General features: G+C 57.5%; 1 protein-coding gene and 1 long non-coding RNA gene across 3 annotated transcripts; one reads left to right on the forward strand and one right to left on the reverse strand.

Moving 5' to 3' along the window:
• Positions 1 to 706: 706 nt before the first annotated feature.
• WEE1 (WEE1 G2 checkpoint kinase) lies at positions 707 to 9,215 on the reverse strand. Of its 2 annotated transcripts, none has more exons than XM_073659012.1 (11): positions 7,994 to 8,029; positions 5,554 to 5,759; positions 5,343 to 5,409; positions 5,066 to 5,238; positions 4,832 to 4,953; positions 4,535 to 4,681; positions 4,363 to 4,458; positions 4,202 to 4,287; positions 3,928 to 4,098; positions 3,585 to 3,730; positions 707 to 3,478 (listed from the first exon to the last, which is right to left on the reverse strand). In XM_073659012.1, exons 1-11 carry the CDS (start codon positions 8,012 to 8,014, stop codon positions 3,328 to 3,330), a joined length of 1,386 nt encoding a protein of 461 aa, XP_073515113.1. In that variant the 5' UTR covers positions 8,015 to 8,029; the 3' UTR covers positions 707 to 3,327. The 2 variants fall into 2 exon arrangements, with proteins under 2 accessions (XP_073515113.1, XP_073515114.1); XM_073659013.1 differs by lacking the exon at positions 7,994 to 8,029 and adding an exon at positions 8,850 to 9,215 and having other exon boundaries at positions 708 to 3,478.
• Positions 9,216 to 9,563: 348 nt separating this feature from the next.
• Positions 9,564 to 22,240, forward strand: LOC141174207 (uncharacterized). The gene is made up of 3 exons (XR_012252816.1): positions 9,564 to 9,738; positions 12,892 to 12,959; positions 21,484 to 22,240. It is a non-coding gene; the product is annotated as an uncharacterized lncRNA (long non-coding RNA).
• The last annotated feature ends 1,023 nt before the right edge of the window (positions 22,241 to 23,263 follow it).

Consider the following 23,263-nt stretch of genomic DNA (forward strand, 5'->3'; position numbering starts at 1 on the left):
GAATGGCAAAGGGGGCTCCGCTTTCCGGCGCCGACCTCTAATGAGCGCCCAAGCACCCCCCGCACCACTGCCACATCCCCCAGTAAAAACCGGTAAGAGGCACCGCCATTTTATTTTCCAATCTCTCCCACCCCCCTTCCCCCCAAAAAAAAAATTTTTTGGTGCATCATATAATCCACAAAATACGGTAATCAACAGAATTTATTGTAATGAACCCAGATCCGAAAAACATGTTCATTGGGAGTCATTGCAGATCTCCCCGGGGATCCGGTGGCAAACGGTCCGGCCAGAATACTGACTATTGCTTCTCACTGGATACAACCTCCTCCACCATAAAACGGGGACTTTTTTTTATTTTTTTTTAAATAAAGGTAATTACAAAATGTGCTAATATTTGGGGTCCTTGGATCAAGATCCCGGGACTTACCGTTGAGAATCCTACTGTTGGGAAATATTTTCACCTCTCGACACTTAACTTTCCCTTTCTAGGCCGGTAACATACAGTGTGAACGGACGCTTGCCGGGCGGCAGACGACGTACACGGTGAATTCCTCTCGGGTCTTATTTGCATATATGGAAATACCTGGTGTTCCTTCAAGACTCGGTTCACAGGATCGGCCACGTTTTACCTTTACAATGACCGACACCCCAACGGAAACCAGTGTGTGAACGCAGATTTACAAAACCCCATTAAATAAAAACCAGAACAATGAGGCGGAGAAAGGCACGAGAACTTTATTTACAGAGAATCATCTAGAGTTACAGGATTCTAGCTTACATAATAGTCTATACGATCCAAAGCCGACAGCAGATCTGCACTTAAAAGGAGCGACAACCGGCGACGCTCAGCAGGCGACAACCGGCGACGCTCCGCAGGAGACAACCGGCGACGCTCCGCAGGCGACAACCAGCGACGCTCCGCAGGAGACAACCGGCGACGCTCCGCAGGCGACAACCGGCGACGCTCCGCAGGCGACAACCGGCGACGCTCCGCAGGCGACGCCAAGTAGGTTGGAGGCAGCAAAGACGGGAGGGTGGGAGTCTCTGAATCAGCTTTTTAAAGGGAACCTGACCGGAGGCTCACAGGACCATGAACCAGCGCCCGGCTGCGTTACGTTGCGCTGCAGCGGTTCTCAGACACGTGCATGGACAAAAAAAAAAAAACGCTGCTGCAGCACAAACTATTTTAGAGCTGCAATTTTGCAAAGGAAAAAAAAAAAAAAAAAAAGCCAAATCACTGACAAGCGGCCGTCGAGTGAGAATTACATTAAAGTCTATGGCAAGCGAGGAGCATGAGACCTGCAATCAGTAACAGTAAACAAACGTGGACACGTTAAAGGGGTATTCCCATCTCCAAGACCCTATTCCCAATATGCAGTAGGTGTAATAATATTATTATAGCGCCATTAATATTAGCAAATACCTCCTATAAGAAATGTAGTATAGTACTTCTGATTCACTAGGTCGATTACTCAAAGTCCAGGGCATTGCAGGACCTTAGGTATCCAAGGTGATGAGCACTAGCAACTAACAGTCACTATATGTGTGGTCGTAACCTTGGTTACCTAAGCTCCTGCAATGCCCTGCACATGGGGTAAGCGACAGTGAATCAGAAGAACTATATTACATTTATAATTGGGAGTTATTTGCTAATATCATTACCCTTGCTACATATTGGGGATAGGATCTTGGACATGGGAATATCCCTTTAATGACCGAGTCACAGTCACATGACATCACAGGAAATCATTACAGTGTCACATTTGACGCGGCCTGGAGAGGTCCCTGTGGCTTCTCCCCAACCATGGCTCCACTAACCGGACAGGTCTCTTATTATGTGATCCGTCAATTCAGGAGGAGCCGGGCGGGGAGAAGCCTCGAGGAACCACATCGGACAAGTCATTAGGTCGCAGAGTCCACAGACCACTTTAAAAAGTATGTCTCCGCTGCCCGCCCCACCCAGTCTCTGCTGCCCGCCCCGCCTCCGCACCTCTTGTCTTGCTCCCTTTAATCACTCCAGGCCATTTCTTATTGTATAAGATCGCAGGCCGGGATACAACCAATGACCACGGAAATCTCTAGAGCAGACGCCCCTGTGCAAAGATGGCCAGAGCTCCGGAGCCGCGGCCCTGACTGACCCACTTACTAAGGCGATGTTCACATTGTGCTTTTGGTGCTAATCAAATGTGACAACCTCCCATAGACTCCTCTCTCACAATACTGACAAGCTGAGCGCCCCCCCCCCCCCCCCTCCTATACGGCTGCAGACTATCACTCCCAAACACAAGCAGAGCAGCGACTGATTTGCAGACCTCGGCCTCGGCAGACGACACTCGGATCCTTCGTTTCGGGTCCAGACGTTTCTTTACAAACACAGAACAGACGGGGGACGTGTGATCGACGTTTCCAGTATGAACAAGACCCCGAAGAAAAAAAAAAAAAATACATTGTACAAAAAAAAGGTGCATGAGAAATCCGGGAGAATTGATCTTGGCGCCTCCTCCGCCTGGGGGGGGGGGGTGGAGGGCGGCCGGGTGTTGCTATCATGGGGGGGGGGGGGGGTCACCGACACTGATTGTTTAATGCTACAAGGTGTACAGAAAATGTCAAAACAAAAAAAAATAGCAGCAACTGTCACAAGGCGGTCGCCGAGGATTCACCCGGTGCAGAGAAAGTGCTCAAAGTCGAATATACAAAAACCACAAGATAAAAATGTAGCGAGACCAACGAGGGGCCGGCGCCGAGGGTCCTACAGTCTATACACAAAGAAAGCGGAAATGTATAATACAACTGTACAAGAACAGAGGACACCGCATGAGTGCAATCTGCTGACTTACAACTAAAGGAACGGTAATGACAGTAATGTCACATTAGATAGCGGGCAACATCCATCGCCAGGAGCCGGGCAACATCCATCGCCAGGAGCCGCCGGGAACCGAGCAAGACCGGCCGCCGGGCAACATCCATAGTCAGGAGCCGCCGGGAACCGGACAAGACCAGACGCCGGGAGCCGGACAACATCCATCGTCAGGAACCGGGCAAGACCCGAGCACGCATCTGTTTTGCTGATGGCTCCAATTCACTCCCATCGGGATTTACCCCCAATAGCGGGGGTGGGTGAAATAAGGACCACCAGAATTGGCATCCATGAAACGATTCTTTTAACGACGTCACGCCCAGAATGCCACCCATGTGGCATCGCGAGCTTGGGCCGGTGCGTCCCGCATCTTCCTTGATGGCAGGATCTGACCCATTATGTCCAACGCTCGGGACCGGCGGCGGCCATTAAAAGCCAAAAGAGTCTGCGGTCATCAGTCTATATACACATCAATATATAGTGAGGCTGACAGAGCGGTTCATCTTCTTCCCGATGAGGCGGGAGGTTCTGTTCTGCGACGTGGATCGCGTGGTCATTCTGTCAGGAAACAGTGCTCGCTCCTCGGCTACGGCTTTTGCAATCTGTGCCTTCTTCAGTTCCCTGGAGGAAGAAGAAGAAGATTGTGAGTAAGGAGCGCAGTACTGATTATAGGGGGCACTACAGCATCAGCACTGTGCTATATACAGGTAAGCGGAGGCGGCCATACTTCTGCAGCAGCGCGTTCTTGAACTTCTCCGCATTCAGCTCTATCCGCAGCTGCTCGGCGCTCTTCCGGGACGCGGACAGGAGAATCGAGTGTCTGACAAGGGCCACGGCCGACGGCCTTTTATCCGGATCTGGAGTAATCATAAGCTACAAGGAGAAGAAAGCAAGGTTCAGACAGAAGCACAAGTTACAGGTAGTCACCAGCCGCCCCGCAGTAGCTACAGCGGGTAACCCCGGTAGGGTCAGGATCAGCTCCCGGATCAGCAGCCGCAGGGCTGGAGAATATTCTGGATTCATTACAAACTACAGGGAGCTTTCTATGTGGTGACACGTCAGGCACTTACCTTTATGAGATCCAAGAACTCCTGGGACAGCACCTGCGGCACGGTGGGCAGCCGGCCCTGCCTGATCTCGTGCCACTGCTCCCCGTTAGTTGGGAGCGGTTCTGCCCCGGCCGCACTCCAGACCGTCAGGGCAAGGGCAAAAATGTCAGCTTTCGGTAATTGAGAATAATCCTAGTTTGAACAAATCATAGGTCACCTCCGTAATCAGTACCAGTCTGAAACCTACAGGGTCTCTTCCCCCCCCCCCCACCACCACAAGCGGCAGGGCACTCACCTCCTGTAACACTTCGTTGGCCAGAAACCGACTGTCGCCTTCTTCTACCTGCGGGCTGGACACCCTGGTCACATGACCGAGGTCACCTGCGTAGGAGACGACTGGTTACCTGCAGACCATCGCTCGCTGCGCACCATCGCACAGATCTACCACACCATTACCTATTTTATAGGTCACTTTTCGGGGGCTACCTTCCTCGTCGTCCACTTCATCCACCGTCGTGCTGGGAACCTCTGCCCTGGATATGAATATGTTACCTGGGGGAAGGGGAAAACGCCGTGTCAGGGACGAGCGCAGAGTGGCCAGGACGCACACAGCAAGACGGAGACTTACTAGGCTTTATGTCCATGTGCACCAGCGACATGGAGTGGATGTACTTCAGCCCGCGGGCCACCTGCAGCAGCAGGTCCTTCAGCTCCGGCTCGGTGAAGTAGTGCATGGTGCGGTAGTCTTCACTGATGGCGTCTGCCAAGCTGCCACCTGGGGACCAAGAACATGGAGCTCAGGATGGTAACGAGTAACAGCAGCGCACAACCCGCTGCTGCAGATCACCTAAGGCTCTGTTCACACAAGCAGACAGTATAAGCCTGGATACAGCGCGCCCCCCCATAAACCCAGCAGACCACTCACCATTACAATACTCGTTCTGTATAAGCATGTGGTCGTCCTCCGCCCACGCCGAGTAATACCGCACCACGTGTGGGTGCTGCCCCAGGACGGCGTGTGCATACACTTCCCGCAGTGCATTCTGCCTGTGGAGAGAAGGCAGGGGGGCTCAGCGTGGCGGGGGGCTCAGCCTGGCCGGCGGCGCGGTGATTGCTCACACACACGGCCGGTGCGGTCACTTCCCCCTGCGGCACTTACTCGTCCACAGAGCCGGCCAGGGGCTTCTTGGAGCGCTTGATGGCGTAGACGCAGCCGTCCAGTCTCTTCACACACTTGTACACCGCCCCGAACTCCCCGGAGCCGATCTTCTCCAGCTCGTGGAACTCGATGGCGTATCGGGATTTCATGTTACTTTCCGTGATTGTGATCCTCTGTGGATGGAAGGAGACGGCGATAAATCCCCAGGGTGTCTGATGCAGTCAGTGATTTCCTGGCAGTCAGTGATTTCTTGGCCAGCCATCAGACTCAGCCTTACCTTAGCCGGTCGGATGCTTTCCTCCAGCAGCTCACAGTCGCTGCCCTCCATATCTTCACCGCAGGAGCTGAACATAAGACCAGCATTACATAAGAAGCCACAGAGAAACTATAGATACAGCAGACAAAGCCGAACACCGACCGCAGGGGCAACGAGTAGACCCCTGTGCGGAGCCAGGCCCCGAAACAAAGCAGAAAGGGAAAAGCCTCACTCATTCCAGTGCGCCCTCTTCCTCCTCTGACAGCCTTCGCTGGAGCCCTGCAGATCCACGGACACTGGGGTGAAGGGGTTAATGTTCACTTGGGGGGCTCTGTACACCAAGTCTTGTCTTTCGGACTTATCCACATCTCGGAAGAGAGAGACCCCTCTGTTCCTCAATCCGCTGGAGCCGATGCCACGAGCTCTGGACAGTAAACTCTGCAGAGAAAGGAGGCAGCACATTAATGGGTCGTGTGATTGCTCACCAGGAGGGGGCAGTCAAAGAGAACAGCAGGCAGCACCGGTCCAGAGATCACCTGTGCAGTAACACTAAAGTGCAGCAGAATCCACAGCAGCCAGCACAAGAGGGGCTGCCGGACCCCCAGGGATCACACCAAGGGATCGCAAAGGGGAATGCAACCTGGTACATAGAGGTAGAAAGAGCACGGGACAGGCTGTATACAGAGGGCAGCACGCCCCTCCCCCAACTCGTCACATTCCAGCACAGAGGATTGGAGGAGCCGCACGGGACGCAGACCGGCTCTATACACACACAGGGGGTGGCGGCAGTACACGGCTCTATACACACACACACAGCTCTACAGTCATGGCCAAAAGTTTTGAGAATGACACCAATGATATTTTCCCATGATCTGCTGGCCTCTGGTTTTTCTTAGTGTTTGTCTGATGTTTATATCACATACAGAAATTAATTGCAATCATATTCTGAGTACCAATAGATTATATTGACAGTTAGAATGAGTTAATGCAGCAAGTCAATATTTGCAGTGTTGCCCCTTCTTCTTCAAGACCTCTGTAATTCTCCCTGGCTGCTCTCAATCAACTTTTGGACCAAATCCTGACTGATAGCAGTCCATTCTTGCATAATCAATGCTTGCATTTTGCCAGAATTTGTTGGTTTTTGTTTGTCCACCCGTCTCTTGATGATTGACCACAAGTTCTCAATGGGATTAAGATCTGGGGAGTTTCCAGGCCATGGACCCAAAATCTCTATGTTTTGTTCCATGAGCCATTTAGTTATCACCTTTGCTTTATGGCAAGGTGCTCCATCATGCTGGAAAAGGCATTGTTGGGCGCCAAACTGCTCTTGGACGGTTGGGAGAAGTTGCTCTTGGAGGACATTCTGGTACCATTCTTTATTCATGGCTGTGTTTTTAGGCAAGACTGAGTGAGCCGATTCCCTTGGCTGAGAAGCAACCCCACACATGAATGGTTTCAGGATGCTTTACAGTTGGCATGAGACAAGACTGGTGGTAGCGCTCACCTCTTCTCCGAATAAGCTGTTTTCCAGATGTCCCAAACAATCGAAAAGGCGATTCATCAGAGAAAATGACTTTGCCCCAGTCCTCAGCAGTCCACTCCCTGTACCTTTTGCAGAATATAAGTCGGTCCCTGATGTTTTTTTCTGGAGAGAAGTGGCTTCTTTGCTGCCCTCCTTGAAACCAGCCCTTGCTCAAAGAGTCTCCGCGTCACAGTGCGTGCAGAAGCACTCACACCAGCCTGCTGCCATTCCTGAGCAAGCTCGGCACTGCTGGTAGTCCCATCCCGCAGCTGAAACAGTTTTAAGATACGGTCCTGGCGCTTGCTGGTCTTTCTTGGGCGCCCTGGAGCCTTTTTGACAACAATGGAAGCTCTCTCCTTGAAGTTCTTGATGATGCGATAGATTGTTGACTGAGGTGCAATCTTTGTAGCTGCGATACTCTTCCCTGTTAGGCCATTTTTGTGCAGTGCAATGATGGCTGCACGTGTTTCTTTAGAGATAACCATGGTTAACTGAAGAGAAACAATGATACCCAGAACCAGCCTCCTTTTAAAGTGTCCAGTGATGTCATTCTTACTTAATCATGACTGATTGATCGCCAGCCCTGTCCTCATCAACACCCACACCTGTGTTAATGGATCAATCACTAAAACGATGTTAGCTGCTCCTTTTAAGGCAGGACTGCAATGATGTTGAAATGTGTTTTGGGGGTTAAAGTTCATTTTCTGGGCAAATATTGACTTTGCAAGTACAGTAATTGCTGTTAAGCTGATCACTCTTTGACATTCAGGAGTAGATGCAAATTGCCATTACAAAAAATGAAGCAGTAAACTTTGGAAAAATTACTATTTGTCTCATTCTCAATACTTTTGGCCATGACTCCACACACACACGCGCGCGCTCCACACAGCGCGCGCTCCACACAGCGCGCGCTCCACACACAGCAGACATAACGACATGTAATAACGGGTTACACTGCAGTTGGAGCAGCCTCAGGTGCAGCACTCGTCCAGTATAGAGGTCTGGGGCTATAGGGGACACAGGACACCAGTTCCGCGGTGTCCACATCCCTGCCCCCCCGCTGTGTGTACAGTGACACGTATGGTCCTGACCTCAGCAAACAAGCCCCCAATCATTACGACCTTCCCCACCCAGCAGTGCCACTGACAACCTGCACTTGGAAAACCACCATCCCCCGTGACTGCAGTCTACACGTCCATGGACCCCGGGGTGATGAGAGGCGGTGGTCACATTACACAAGGCATGTCCTGGGCATGCACTGCACCACACGCCGCCCCTTGGCTGGAAACTGTTTATATACAACGCACAAGTCCCCACACAGCCAATCAGCAGCACCGGGGGCCTTACAGGAAGAACTGTCATAGGCACCAACAGAGAAGTCTAAACGTTAGATGCACAAGCCCTCGGGGCGCGCCGGCGCCTGGCTCTCCCCCTCGGGGCGTGCGGGCGCCAGTCGCCCTGGCGTCGGGCTCTCCCCTCGGGGTGTGCGGGTGCCAGTCCCCCCGGTGTCGGGCTCTCCCCCTCGGGGCGTGCGGGCGTCAGTCCCCCCGGCGTCGGGCTCTCCCCCTCGGGGCGTGCGGGCGTCAGTCCCCCCGGCGTCGGGCTCTCCCCCTCGGGGCGTGCGGGCGTCAGTCCCCCCGGCGTCGGGCTCTCCCCCTCGGGGTGTGCGGGTGCCAGTCCCCCCGGCGTCGGGCTCTCCCCCTCGGGGTGTGCGGGTGTCAGTCCCCCCGGTGTCGGGCTCTCCCCCTCGGGGTGTGCGGGTGTCAGTCCCCCCGGTGTCGGGCTCTCCCCCTCGGGGTGTGTGGGTGTCAGTCCCCCCGGTGTCGGGCTCTCCCCCTCGGGGCGTGCGGGTGTGGTGTCAGGCTCTCCCCCTCGGGGTGTGCGGGTGTCAGTCCCCCCCGGTGTCGGGCTCTCCCCCTCGGGGTGTGCGGGTGTCAGTCCCCCCGGTGTCGGGCTCTCACCTTCGGGGTGTGCGGGTGTCAGTCCCCCCGGTGTCGGGCTCTCACCTTCGGGGTGTGCGGGGTGTCGAACAGCCGCAGCTTGCGGAAGGTCTTGTGCGGCGGGGTGCCGGGACAGTCCGGGGCCGGGGAGCTGGAGACCTCCCGCCGCAGTCTCCGGTGCGGGGAGCCGCTCATCAGTTCATCTCCGGGGGACTTGAGGGGCGACGAGCCCAGGCCTTCCTCCTCCTCGTCGTCGTCCTCTTCCCAGGGACGGGCCCCCGGGCTCTCGTGCTGCGGCTGTCCGCTGGGGGAGTCAGACTCCTGGAAGGCCGAGTCCTCGCCGGTGCTGTTGCCGTCCTCCTCCTCGCAGTCACTGGCACAGAACAGCAGCTTCTGGCGCAGGTCCGGGAAGCTCATGGTCGCAGGCGGCGGCGGAGCGGCTCAGCAGCAGGTCCACGCCCGGGGCCGCTCACCATGATACGGGGCGCGGAGCGGGAGTGTCCGGCCCGCAGTCTCCGGAGCGCGGCTCACGTACCGGGGAATCCGCGATCCGAGTCTCCGGCCAGTCAGCCTGGCGCGACCGTTAGTCACAGGGGGTGGAGGACGGGGCGGACCAATGAGAGCGCGCAGCAGTCTGACGTTAGGAGGCGTGGCCAGGAACGCCCAATGCGCGAGCGTGGCCCTCTGACGACGGAAGGCGGAGCCCCGGCTGACCAATCGCTACGCAGAACCGCTTTCAAAATGTCTCCTGCAGCGGCCGCCTGAGAGCCTCGTGCGCGGACCAAGAGATTTGGCGCCAAGTCAGTGTGAGGGGGCGGGGCGCGGGTCACGTGACATTGATGATAAACATACTCCGCCCCTCCCCCAGCGCGCTGTCCAGAGCGTGACCCGAGGGCGTGACGGTGCCAACATTCCGGAGCTCGCCAGCTTCTCGCGATCACGTGTTTTTGGCGAGGTATTTCTCATATAATCGCGTCATAAAACGCGAGGAATAAGACGCAGCGTGTGTACGAGACTGTACAAGTCTCGGGTATGTGCACACGATCCGTTCTGTCAAGTCATTATGTTGCTGCTGTAAACGGTGCATGTGAACGGACTCCAGCAGCGGATGATGGGGGTGGTCGTCTCCACAGGTATCGGCGCAGTGCGGGGGTTACTCAGTTCAGCACTCCCCCCGTGATCGGTGACGCTCCCCGCTTTACCCCCCCCCCGTGATCGGTGACGCTCCCCGCTTTACCCCCCCCCCCCCGTGATCGGTGATGCTCCCCGCTTTACCCCCCCCCGTGATTGGTGACGCCCCCCCCCTGCGATTGGTGACGCCCCCCCTGCGATTGGTGACGCCCCCCTGCGATTGGTGACGCCCCCCCCTGCGATTGGTGATGCCCCCCCCTGCGATTGGTGACGCCCCCCCTGCGATTGGTGACGCCCCCCCTGCGATTGGTGACGCCCCCCCTGCGATTGGTGACACCCCCCCTGCGATTGGTGACGCCCCCACTGCGATTGGTGACGCCCCCCCCTGCGATTGGTGACGCCCCCCCCCTGCGATTGGTGACGCCCCCCCTGCGATTGGTGACGCCCCCCCTGCGATTGGTGACGCTCCCCCCTGCGATTGGTGACGCTCCCCCCTGCGATTGGTGACGCTCCCCCCTGCGATTGGTGACGCTCCCCCCCTGCGATTGGTGACGCTCCCCCCTGCGATTGGTGACGCTCCCCCCTGCGATTGGTGACGCTCCCCCCTGCGATTGGTGACGCTCCCCCCTGCGATTGGTGACGCTCCCCCCTGCGATTGGTGACGCTCCCCCCTGCGATTGGTGACGCTCCCCCCTGCGATTGGTGACGCTCCCCCCTGCGATTGGTGACGCTCCCCCCTGCGATTGGTGACGCTCCCCCCTGCGATTGGTGACGCTCCCCCCTGCGATTGGTGACGCTCCCCCCTGCGATTGGTGACGCTCCCCCCTGCGATTGGTGACGCTCCCCCCTGCGATTGGTGACGCTCCCCCCTGCGATTGGTGACGCTCCCCCCCCCTGTCCTGCGATCGGTGACGCTCCCCCCCCCTGTCCTGCGATCGGTGACGCTCCCCCCCCCCTGTCCTGCGATCGGTGACGCTCCCCCCCCCCTGTCCTGCGATCGGTGACGCTCCCCCCCCCTGTCCTGCGATCGGTGACGCTCCCCCCCTGTCCTGCGATCGGTGACGCTCCCCCCCTGTCCTGCGATCGGTGACGCTCCCCCCCTGTCCTGCGATCGGTGACGCTCCCCCCCTGTCCTGCGATCGGTGACGCTCCCCCCCTGTCCTGCGATCGGTGACGCTCCCCCCCTGTCCTGCGATCGGTGACGCTCCCCCCCTGTCCTGCGATCGGTGACGCTCCCCCCCTGTCCTGCGATCGGTGACGCTCCCCCCCTGTCCTGCGATCGGTGACGCTCCCCCCCTGTCCTGCGATCGGTGACGCTCCCCCCCTGTCCTGCGATCGGTGACGCTCCCCCCCTGTCCTGCGATCGGTGACGCTCCCCCCCTGTCCTGCGATCGGTGACGCTCCCCCCCTGTCCTGCGATCGGTGACGCTCCCCCCCTGTCCTGCGATCGGTGACGCTCCCCCCCTGTCCTGCGATCGGTGACGCTCCCCCCCCTGTCCTGCGATCGGTGACGCTCCCCCCCCTGTCCTGCGATCGGTGACGCTCCCCCCCCCTATCCTGCGATCGGTGACGCTCCCCCCCCTGTCCTGCGATCGGTGACGCTCCCCCCCCTGTCCTGCGATCGGTGACGCTCCCCCCCCTGTCCTGCGATCGGTGACGCTCCCCCCCCTGTCCTGCGATCGGTGACGCTCCCCCCCCTGTCCTGCGATCGGTGACGCTCCCCCCCCTGTCCTGCGATCGGTGACGCTCCCCCCCCCCTGTCCTGCGATCGGTGACGCTCCCCCCCCCTGTCCTGCGATCGGTGACGCTCCCCCCCCCTGTCCTGCGATCGGTGACGCTCCCCCCCCCTGTCCTGCGATCGGTGACGCTCCCCCCCCTGTCCTGCGATCGGTGACGCTCCCCCCCCTGTCCTGCGATCGGTGACGCTCCCCCCCCTGTCCTGCGATCGGTGACGCTCCCCCCCCTGTCCTGCGATCGGTGACGCTCCCCCCCCTGTCCTGCGATCGGTGACGCTCCCCCCCCCTGTCCTGCGATCGGTGACGCTCCCCCCCCCTGTCCTGCGATCGGTGACGCTCTCCCCCCCTCTCCTGCGATCGGTGACGCTCCCCCCCCCCTCTCCTGCGATCGGTGACGCTCCCCCCCCTCTCCTGCGATCGGTGACGCTCCCCCCCCTCTCCTGCGATCGGTGACGCTCCCCCCCCTCTCCTGCGATCGGTGACGCTCCCCCCCCTCTCCTGCGATCGGTGACGCTCCCCCCCCTCTCCTGCGATCGGTGACGCTCCCCCCCCTCTCCTGCGATCGGTGACGCTCCCCCCCCTCTCCTGCGATCGGTGACGCTCCCCCCCCTCTCCTGCGATCGGTGACGCCCCCCCCCCTCCCCTGCGATCGGTGACGCCCCCCCCCCTCCCCTGCGATCGGTGACGCCCCCCCCCCCTCCCCTGCGATCGGTGACGCCCCCCCCTCCCCTGCGATCGGTGACGCTGCCCCCCCCCCCCCCCTCTGGCACCCAGGTCGGATGACAGTCTTCTCTCCTCCAGACCCGGGTACCATCCGCACATTGAACCGTGTGATATCCGCATGTACAGATGCAGTGATGCGGATGTCACGCGGTCCAATGCAAGTCAATGGCGGCGATTGCGCTGCGTGTCCGCAAAATTAATGGACAAGCTGCGTATTGTTCCACAATGATAATCCGCAGCGGAAATTTCCACAGCACAGCGGATTATCATTGGGGAACATGGGGGGCTTATTACCAAGAGTTTTTTAAGTGTTTTCGCTGCGGAAATTCCGCGGCAAAAACGCTTGAAAAACGCATAGTGGGCACGCAGCCAAAAGGTTGAAGGTGGCGGCCGCCTGTGACTGATCGTGGGGGGGTGGAATGGACGGACACATCGTCTTGTGACCCGCGGACGCTCCAGTAGCCAGAGATGGGGAACAGTTTTAGGTTTAAGGTTTAATCAGTTTTATTTTTTTCTAGATTAATCTGTGGAGCTGATCGGCTGCAGCCGTTCCTGCCAGGTGTCGCACGATCGTAGCAGCGGTGAGGTAACACTTTGTTTCCTGCTTTCCATTCATTCACGATTCTTCACCCTGTAGTAAGACTTGTGTCATCCCTGAGTCACGAGCCGCGGAGCCGAGTCACCGTCTGAGCAGGAAAATCCTATTTATATCCTGCTCTCGTTTCCGGTGCAAAGTGCAGGCTGCGCTCGCTGTATACTGCCCCTATCCCTTGCCCCTATCCCTTGCCCCTATCCCTTGCTCCTATCCCTTGCCCCTATGCCTTCCTGCACTGGGGCCCCTTCCTCTGCACCTGCCGTACAGTCATCCTCCTCTTTGCTCCTATGTGTAGTTTGGCTTTAGAGGGACCGTATCTTCTCTCCAGATGGATCTGAAAAATGTAAATTCAAGGGAAAAATGAGGTTTTCTATATAAATAACCTTTGACATGAAGGGATGAGGGCGTTTCTAATACACCGGCCCCCGGATTCATCACACAGTTTTTCCAGCTTTCTGATGTAAAACTGTTTGAAACATTTGCAAAATGTTGCAACTTTTTTGCCAATTTTATTGTTCCAGAATTCTCGCAACTTTTTATAGGGAAGGAAGCAGCGCGGCCACATACGCCCTGGCTTACTACCGCTGCATGTGAGCATTGCTGGCATAGCGCCCAACGCTTTCTCACTCTATGGGCAGCATAGCGGCTCGGCGGTTGGCATCAGGGCTGTGGAGTCGGTATAAAATGGAGCGACTCCATCTCCTACAATCTATAATACATTGGGTGCAGGAGTTCAATGCAGTTTGTGGGGAATATGGAGTCGGTGTCATGGAAATTGAGGAGTCGGAGGTTTTGTCTTTCTGGCTCCACAGCCCTGGTTGGCACGCGGCTTCTCGGCGGTTGGCACGCGGCTTCTCGGCGGTTGGCACGCTGCGGCTCTGCGGATGGCACTGGTGCTTCCTGCACTGCGGGTGCAGAATGCAGTGCTGCCATCGCTGGGTGCTGGATACATGGATCACTGGTTACACTTCGTCACGCTCGGTGTCGGATGCCCGGGTCTGTACATCTGTGGCCGCCTGTGGATGGTTCACACTTTGCGCCTGTTTTTTTTGGTAATTCCTTGGTCTGCGGTGATGAGGACATGAGAATGTGATGGGGAAAGGACACCGCCCCGTCCGGCTCGTCCTCACATTTCCTGAGCGTGGCCTCCATTGTATTATTTGTTACCGTGTGACTGGGGCAGTAGAAACGTGGCCATGATGTTGGCGGCGCGGTGAGACTGGCGGCGCAGTGAGATCGGCGTCGGTACGCGCAGAGACTTCTAGAATTAAAAAGTTGCCAAATTTATTCAGAAATGAAGCTTTCTTTAAATCACTTTGCTTCCCTCCCTCTTGTTGGACGTGTGCGGCGGTCGTGTCGTCCCTGCGACTTTCCCAGGAGCGGTGCAGACGGCCCCGCGGTGCGGACAGGAGCCGCACACACGATTGGCGCAGGGGTCACGCTCCCGCCGCTCATCACTTTTCACCGTTATTATGTGGAGATTACATCAGATTTAGATTTTCTTTCCCCTCCGGCTTTTATTTTTGCTCTTATCGGGGACTTTTCGCTGCCACGTCCACAGAACCGAAGACTCCAAACCAGAAAAACCGGCTGTGTAGGTTCCTGCCGCTCATCCACCCCCCCCCCCCCCCCCGACAGCAGACACCGAGACAAAGGAACGACACTGCTGTGAACAGTCAAGTCATGTAATAGAGACCCTGCACTCCTGAGCCGTGTATCCAATCCCACCATGTATGATACTGTCTGCCGAGCCGTGTATCTAACCCCACAGTGGGAGATGCCGTCTGCCGAGACCTGTATCTAACCCCACAGTGGGAGATGCCGTCTGACGAGCCGTGTATCTAACCCCACAGTGAGAGATGCCGTCTGCCGAGCCGTGTATCTAACCCCACAGTGGGAGATGCCGTCTGCCGAGCCGTGTATCTAACCCCACAGTGGGAGATGCCGTCTGACGAGCCGTGTATCTAACCCCACAGTGAGAGATGCCGTCTGCCGAGCCGTGTATCTAACCCCACAGTGGGAGATGCCGTCTGACGAGCCGTGTATCTAACCCCACAGTGGGAGATGCCGTCTGCCGAGCCGTGTATCTAACCCCACAGTGAGAGATGCCGTCTGCCGAGCCGTGTATCTAACCCCACAGTGGGAGATGCCGTCTGCCGAGCCGTGTATCTAACCCCACAGTGAGAGATGCCGTCTGCCGAGCCGTGTATCTAACCCCACAGTGGGAGATGCCGTCTGCCGAGCCCTGTATCTAACCCCACAGTGAGAGATGCCGTCTGCCGAGCATTGTATCTAACCCCACAGTGGGAGATGCCGTCTGCCGAGCTCTTATCGGGGACTTTTCGCTGCCACGTCCACAGAACCGAAGACTCCAAACCAGAAAAACCGGCTGTGTAGGTTCCTGCCGCTCATCCCCCCCCCCCCCCCCCCCCGACAGCAGACACCGAGACAAAGGAACGACACTGCTGTGAACAGTCAAGTCATGTAATAGGGACCCTGCACTCCTGAGCCGTGTATCCAATCCCACCATGTATGATACTGTCTGCCGAGCCGTGTATCTAACCCCACAGTGGGAGATGCCGTCTGCCGAGCCGTGTATCTAACCCCACAGTGGGAGATGCCGTCTGCCGAGCCGTGTATCTAACCCCACAGTGGGAGATGCCGTCTGCCGAGCCCTGTATCTAACCCCACAGTGGGAGATGCCGTCTGCCGAGCCGTGTATCTAACCCCACAGTGAGAGATGCCGTCTGCCGAGCATTGTATCTAACCCCACAGTGGGAGATAAGGCAATGAGATTTTCACCTGCCGTCCTCGCACCGGGCAGGGCTTAGATACACCATATCCCCTGTGCACTGTAATTGTATGTGGCGGTGCCTTCTGCAGACTGATAAGAGTGATTGATACCAGACAGGACAGAGCGGGGGATGGGACGGATTAGACAGTCACAGATAACAGGACAATGGCGGCTGCTCAGGACTGCACAGGATACACCTGCAGTCCCTCCTGCCCCCCACCCCAGTCGTCTGGGGTCACACAGTGAGGGTCTGTGGGCGGCTGCAGTCGGGTCGGGTCTGGGCTGCGCTGGGAATGCTGCAATTTTTATTGTAAATTCTCTTTTTTTAGTCCATAGTCTACTGGTCAGAAGTCCAGGACCTGGGGGGCCGGAGACGTCGAGGGGTCCTGGGGCAACAAGCAGAGAACTTGCTCTAGAAAACATCTGGAGGCAGAATGAAGGGAATTACTCCCAGTATTGGCAGGAAGGTGGCGATCGTCCTCCGGGCCGGCGGTCCGGGCGCAGACATCGGGGGAAGCACTGGCCCTCTGCTCGTGACCATCACAGCCGCCAGCTGGGTCCTCTCCGGCCATTAGGGGAGCGAGAACCCCCAATATAAATGTATTATTATTATAGCGCCATTTATTCCATGGCGCTTTACATGTGAAAGGGATATACATAGCACAAGCAATTACAATAATTTTGAACAATACAAGTCAGCGACTGGTCCAGGAGGAGCGAGGACCCTGCCCGCGAGGGCTCACAGTCTACAGGGGATGGGTGAGGATACAGTAGGTGAGGGTAGAGCTGGTCGTGCAGCGGTATGGTGGAGCGAGGACCCTGCCCGCGAGGGCTCACAGTCTACAGGGGATGGGTGAGGATACAGTAGGTGAGGGTAGAGCTAGTCGTGCAGTGGTATGGTGGAGCGAGGACCCTGCCCGCGAGGGCTCACAGTCTACAGGGGATGGGTGAGGATACAGTAGGTGAGGGTAGAGCTGGTCGTGCAGTGGTATGGTGGGGCGAGGACCCTGCCCGCGAGGGCTCACAGTCTACAAGGGATGGGTGAGGATACAGTAGGTGAGGGTAGAGCTGGTCGTGCAGCGGTATGGTGGAGCGAGGACCCTGCCCGCGAGGGCTCACAATGTACAAGGGATGGGTGAGGATACAGTAGGTGAGGGTAGAGTTGGTCGTGCAGCGGTATGGTGGAGCGAGGACCCTGCCCGCGAGGGCTCACAATCTACATGGGATGGGTGAGGATACAGTAGGTGAGGGTAGAGCTGGTCGTGCAGTGGTATGGTGGGGCGAGGACCCTGCCCGCGAGGGCTCACAGTCTACAAGGGATGGGTGAGGATACAGTAGGTGAGGGTAGAGCTGGTCGTGCTGCGGTATGGTGGAGCGAGGACCCTGCCCGCGAGGGCTCACAATCTACATGGGATGGGTGAGGATACAGTAGGTGAGGGTAGAGCTGGTCGTGCAGCGGTATGGTGGAGCGAGGACCCTGCCCGCGAGGGCTCACAATCTACAGGGGATGGGTGAGAATACAGTAGGTGAGGGTAGAGCTGGTCGTGCAGCGGTATGGTGGAGCGAGGACCCTGCCCGCGAGGGCTCACAATGTACAAGGGATGGGTGAGGATACAGTAGGTGAGGGTAGAGTTGGTCGTGCAGCGGTATGGTGGAGCGAGGACCCTGCCCGCGAGGGCTCACAATCTACATGGGATGGGTGAGGATACAGTAGGTGAGGGTAGAGCTGGTCGTGCAGCGGGATGATGGAGCGAGGACCCTGCCCGTGAGGGCTCAGTCTACAAGGGATGGGTGAGGATACAGTAGGTGACGGTAGAGCTGGTCGTGCAGCGGTATGGTGGAGCGAGGACCCTGCCCGCGAGGGCTCACAGTCTACAAGGGATGGATGAGGATACAGGAGGTGAGGGGAGAGCTGGTCGCGCAGCGGTATGGTGGAGCGAGGACCCTGCCCGCGAGGGCTCACAGTCTACAGGGGATGGGTGAGGATACAGGAGGTGAGGGGAGAGCTGGTCGTGCAGCGGTATGGTGGAGCGAGGACCCTGCCCGTGAGGGCTCACAGTCTACAAGGGATGGGTGAGGATACAGTAGGTGACGGTAGAGCTGGTCGTGGAGCGGTATGGTGGAGCGAGGACCCTGCCCGCGAGGGCTCACAGTCTACAAGGGATGGATGAGGATACAGTAGGTGAGGGGAGAGCTGGTCGCACAGCGGTATGGTGGAGCGAGGACCCTGCCCGCGAGGGCTCACAGTCTACAGGGGATGGGTGAGGATACAGTAGGTGAGGGTAGAGCTGGTCGTGCAGCGGGATGATGGAGCGAGGACCCTGCCTGTGAGGGCTCACAGTCTACAGGGGATGGGTGAGGATACAGTAGGTGAGGGTAGAGCTGGTCGTGCAGCGGGATGATGGAGCGAGGACCCTGCCCGCGAGGGCTCTCAGTCTACAAGGGATGGGTGAGGATACAGTAGGTGACGGTAGAGCTGGTCGTGGAGCGGTATGGTGGAGTGAGGACCCTGCCCGCGAGGGCTCACAGTCTACAAGGGATGTATGAGGATACAGTAGGTGAGGGTAGAGCTGTTCGTGCAGCGGTATGGTGGGGTGAGGACCCTGCCCTCGAGGGCTCACAGTCTACAGGGGATGGGTGAGGATACAGTAGGTGAGGGTTGAGCTGGTCGTGCAGCGGTATGGTGGGGCGAGGACCCTGTCCTCGAGGGCTCACAGTCTACAGGGGATGGGTGAAGATACAGTAGGTGAGGGTACAGCTGGTCGTGCAGTGGTATGGTGGAGCGAGGACCCTGCCCGCGAGGGCTCACAATCTACAGGAGACGGGTGAGGGTAGAGCTGGTCGTGCAGCGGTATGGTGGAGCGAGGACCCTGCCCGCGAGGGCTCACAATCTACAGGAGACGGGTGAGGGTAGAGCTGGTCGTGCAGCGGTATGGTGGAGCGAGGACCCTGCCCGCGAGGGCTCAGTCTACAAGGGATGGGTGAGGATACAGTAGGTGAGGGTAGAGCTGGTCGTGCAGCGGTATGGTGGAGCGAGGACCCTGCCCGCGAGGGCTCACAATCTACAAGGGATGGGTGAGGATACAGTAGGTGAGGGTAGAGCTGGTCGTGCAGCGGTATGGTGGAGCGAGGACCCTGCCCGCGAGGGCTCACAATCTACAAGGGATGGGTGAGGATACAGTAGGTGAGGCTAGAGCTGGTCGTGCAGCGGTATGGTGGAGCGAGGACCCTGCCCGCGAGGGCTCACAGTCTACAGCGGATGGGTGAGGATACAGTAGGTGAGGGTAGAGCTGGTCGTACAGCTGTATGGTGGAGCGAGGACCCTGCCCGCGAGGGCTCACAATCTACAGGGGATGGGTGAGGATACAGTAGCTGAGGGTAGAGCTGGTCTTGCAGCGGTATGGTGGAGCGAGGACCCTGCCCGCGAGGGCTCACAATCTACAAGGGATGGGTGAGGATACAGTAGGTGAGGGTAGAGCTGGTCGTGCAGCGGTATGGTGGAGCGAGGACCCTGCCCGCGAGGGCTCACAATCTACAAGGGATGGGTGAGGATACAGTAGGTGAGGGTAAAGCTGGTCGTGCAGCGGTATGGTGGAGCGAGGACCCTGCCCGCGAGGGCTCACAATCTACAAGGGATGGGTGAGGATACAGTAGGTGAGGCTAGAGCTGGTCGTGCAGCGGTATGGTGGAGCGAGGACCCTGCCCGCGAGGGCTCACAATCTACAAGGGATGGGTGAGGATACAGTAGGTGAGGGTAGAGCTGGTCGTGCAGCTGTATGGTGGAGCGAGGACCCTGCCTGCGAGGACTCAGTCTACAAGGGATGGGTGAGGATACAGTAGCTGAGGGTAGAGCTGGTCGTGCAGCGGTATGGTGGAGTGAGGACCCTGCCCGCGAGGGCTCACAATCTACAAGGGATGGGTGAGGATACAGTAGGTGAGGGTAGAGCTGGTCGTGCAGCGGTATGGTGGGGCGAGGACCCTGCCCGCGAGGGCTCACAGTTTACAAAGGATGGGTGAGGATACAGTAGGTGAGGATAGAGCTGGTCGTGCCGCGGTATGGTGGAGCGAGGACCCTGCCCGCGAGGGCTCACAATCTACAGGGGATGGGTGAGGATACATTAGGTGAGGGTAGAGCTGGTCGTGCAGCGGTATGGTGGAGCGAGGACCCTGCCCGCGAGGGCTCACAATCTACAAGGGATGGGTGAGGATACAGTAGGTGAGGGTAGAGCTGGTCGTGCAGCGGTATGGCGGAGTGAGGACCCTGCCCGTGAGGGCTCACAATCTACAAGGGATGGGTGAGGATACAGTAGGTGAGGGTAGACCTGGTCGTGCAGTGGTATGGTGGAGCGAGGACCCTGCCCGCGAGGGCTCACAATCTACAGGGGATGGGTGAGGATACAGTAGGTGAGGGTAGAGCTGGTCGTGCAGAGGTATGGTGGAGCGAGGACCCTGCCCGCGAGGGCTCACAATCTACAAGGGATGGGTGAGGATACAGTAGGTGAGGGTAGACCTGGTCGTGCAGTGGTATGGTGGAGCGAGGACCCTGCCCGCGAGGGCTCACAATCTACAGGGGATGGGTGAGGATACAGTAGGTGAGGGTAGAGCTGGTCGTGCAGAGGTATGGTGGAGCGAGGACCCTGCCCGCGAGGGCTCACAATCTACAAGGGATGGGTGAGGATACAGTAGGTGAGGGTACAGCTGTTCGTGCAGCGGTATGGTGGAGCGAGGGCTCACAATCTACAGGGGATGGGTGAGGATACAGTAGGTGAGGGTAGAGGAGGTCATGCAGTAATGTGGTGGAGAGAGGGTTACTGCAGGTTGTAGGCTTGTCGGAAGAGGTCGGTCTTCAGGTTCCTTTTGAAGGTTTCCACGGACGGCGAGATTCAGACATGTTGGGGTAGAGAGTTCCAGAGTAGGGGGGATACACAGGAGAAATCTTGTATGTGATTGTGGGAGGAGGAGATAAGAGGGGAGTAGAGCAGGAGATCTTGTGAGGATCGGAGGCTGCGTGCAGGTATGTACTGGGAGACTAGGTCACCGATGTATGGAGGAGACAGGTTGTGGATAAATCTCATAAACCGATAAATGCAGCAGTGATATCCGCATCCACACGAACACAGATCCTGAGGAAGGACGGCGGTGATCCGTGCGTGTCGGCAGGTAGAGCCGGACCTTCGTCCGGATACCATCACCTCTCTCTCCCCATCGGTGCTGCTGGGCCACAGGTTATGGGATCATACTGAGTTCTGTGAGGCTGAATGCAGACGTCCAGGTTCTCGCTCCTAGTGGGGTCCAGTGCAGATCGGCCGCCGGTCCCCACGGCATTCCTGTGTCTCGCCTCATCTACTCGGACTGTCAGGTCTCATGGACTTTTTACATTAGCTTGTGTTCAGGATCTCTAGCTGCTGTAAAATGTGTCCTGTTCACTGCTGATCGTTTGTTACATTGTATCCTGTCTGTACAATCTGAGCTTTTGCTTACTTCACATTGTAGACTGGATACAATTGTCACAACACCCCTGCCTGCCGTCACATCCCTCCCCCCTCTGCCCTCCCCCCTGCCTGCCGTCACATCCCTCCCCCCTCTGCCCTCCCCCTTCTGCTATCACATCCCCCCCCTCTCCCTCCTGACTCACGTTTCTTGGAGAGCTTTTCCTCGTGCTGCAGAATTTTAAACTTTCCCCCTTTTTCTGGATTTGGTGACTCGCTTGTCTTGTTTTAGGATTTTCCGATCCTGTAAAATCCTCGATGATGTCGGGAGCATCGTGTGTACAGGAGCCGTCATTGTGGAAACCGGGAATCTCGCCAGATCCCTGGCTGCCGCCATGTGCGGATGATCCTGCGGGACGTTACTGGTTATGTTACATAAGCGCGGTGCAGGGGAATCCGAGGAGGAACGGGCGACCGCTCATCTATGGGGGCCGCACAGCCCTGGATCCACAAGTCCCTGAAACCGCCGCATGCTGGGCCTTGTAGTACTTCCTGGCTCACCAATTGTGCAGCCGTCCTGTCTGCTAGACTGGCCGTCTCCCCAATATGGTGACTTATATCACACGGGTATAAGACCACCCAATCGCTGGCTGGTGAACAATCGTCACCCCGGCCTCCCTGTATACGAGCGCTCAGCCCGGCCGTGGGAACGTCCGCTTCTACATCATTACCGGGAGAGTCAGGACCCCCACACACATTGGACTGTCAGCGGATCCTGCTGATATTGGCGGTCAGCCGATCTGAGGCTAATGTGAACGTGGCTTTAAAGAAAAATTAAGGCGAAGATGCACTTAGAATAAAAAACGTCAGACTTTCTAGCGCATATCTACACGTTCTAGTCACCTGATTGGCTGCAGCGGTACGCCCCTCCGGAGTGACTTGCAATGAATTTGCGCGGGCTCAGGATTGTGAGTGACACATTTTGTTATTTTAAATGCACCCATGGCTTAAAACTTTAGCACAGACTGTTCAAACCAAGCACAGGCGCTCGGGGCTCCTGGCGTCACACATTTCGGGGCTCCCTCACCCCTGCCGATTTTCCCTCTTCACGGAGAACAGAGCGGACGGCTGAGGTCGGGGTGGGCAGCACAGCGGGATGTGGTCAAAAAGCAGCAGAACGACCCTTACATGCCGCACAGGAGCCATCAGGGTCTCGGGCACTGGCTGATGGGGAAGGTCCTTATCAGGACTGTGACTCATAGGCACCACCTGGAAAACAGCTCAGCGGACCGAACAGGACGGCAGCAGATGAGTCCGGGACCAGGATACCAGGAGCAACTGAGCCCAGAGGACCAGTGTAGAGAGAGTGCTCCCGAGTGCTGGGCAGGGGTAGAAGTAAAAAGGTGACGGCGGCTGGACGTACATCATTGTAATTCCCCAGGTAGCACCTGTGCACAGCAGGGAGCGCCAGGTGCTAGCTTTGATGTAGACCAGAAGGCAAATCTCTGAAAACCAGTGGCCACGGTTGGGTTATACTGGTAAAGATGGGGGAGGGGAGTGTTTAGAAATGGCCCAGCGCTGAATAAAAGACGCCCGGAGCTGGACAGACGTGTTTATCATCACCGGCCACCTGTGATCGTCACTTCTGACGACACCTGGGCGCGAAGATGTCACCTGGAGCAAGTCCACAGATGTGTCTCAACTATGGTCTGATTGTGGGGAAGACATGACACAACCAAGTATGAGGACCTGCTCTGCTCATCTGCGCCAGCACTGATGATCCAACAGATATTACTGTAAATCTCTTACACGGCCCCCCAAGTGCAGCCCAGAATCAGTACAGCCCCCGCTCATCATAAGGTCTCGCTGCAGCCACCGCTCATCATAAGCTCTCGCTGCAGCCACCGCTCATCATAAGGTCTCTGTACAGCCACCGCTCATCATAAGGTCTCTGTACAGCCACCGCTCATCATAAGGTCTCTGCAGCCACCGCTCATCATAAGGTCTCTGTGCAGCCACCGCTCATCATAAGGTCTCTTTGCAGCCACCGCTCATCATAAGGTCTCTTTGCA

Source organism: Phyllobates terribilis, unplaced genomic scaffold (assembly GCF_046119375.1).
Source record: "Phyllobates terribilis strain yellow unplaced genomic scaffold, ASM4611937v1 Scaffold_13__5_contigs__length_258822181, whole genome shotgun sequence".
Lineage (NCBI taxonomy): Eukaryota > Metazoa > Chordata > Amphibia > Anura > Dendrobatidae > Phyllobates > Phyllobates terribilis.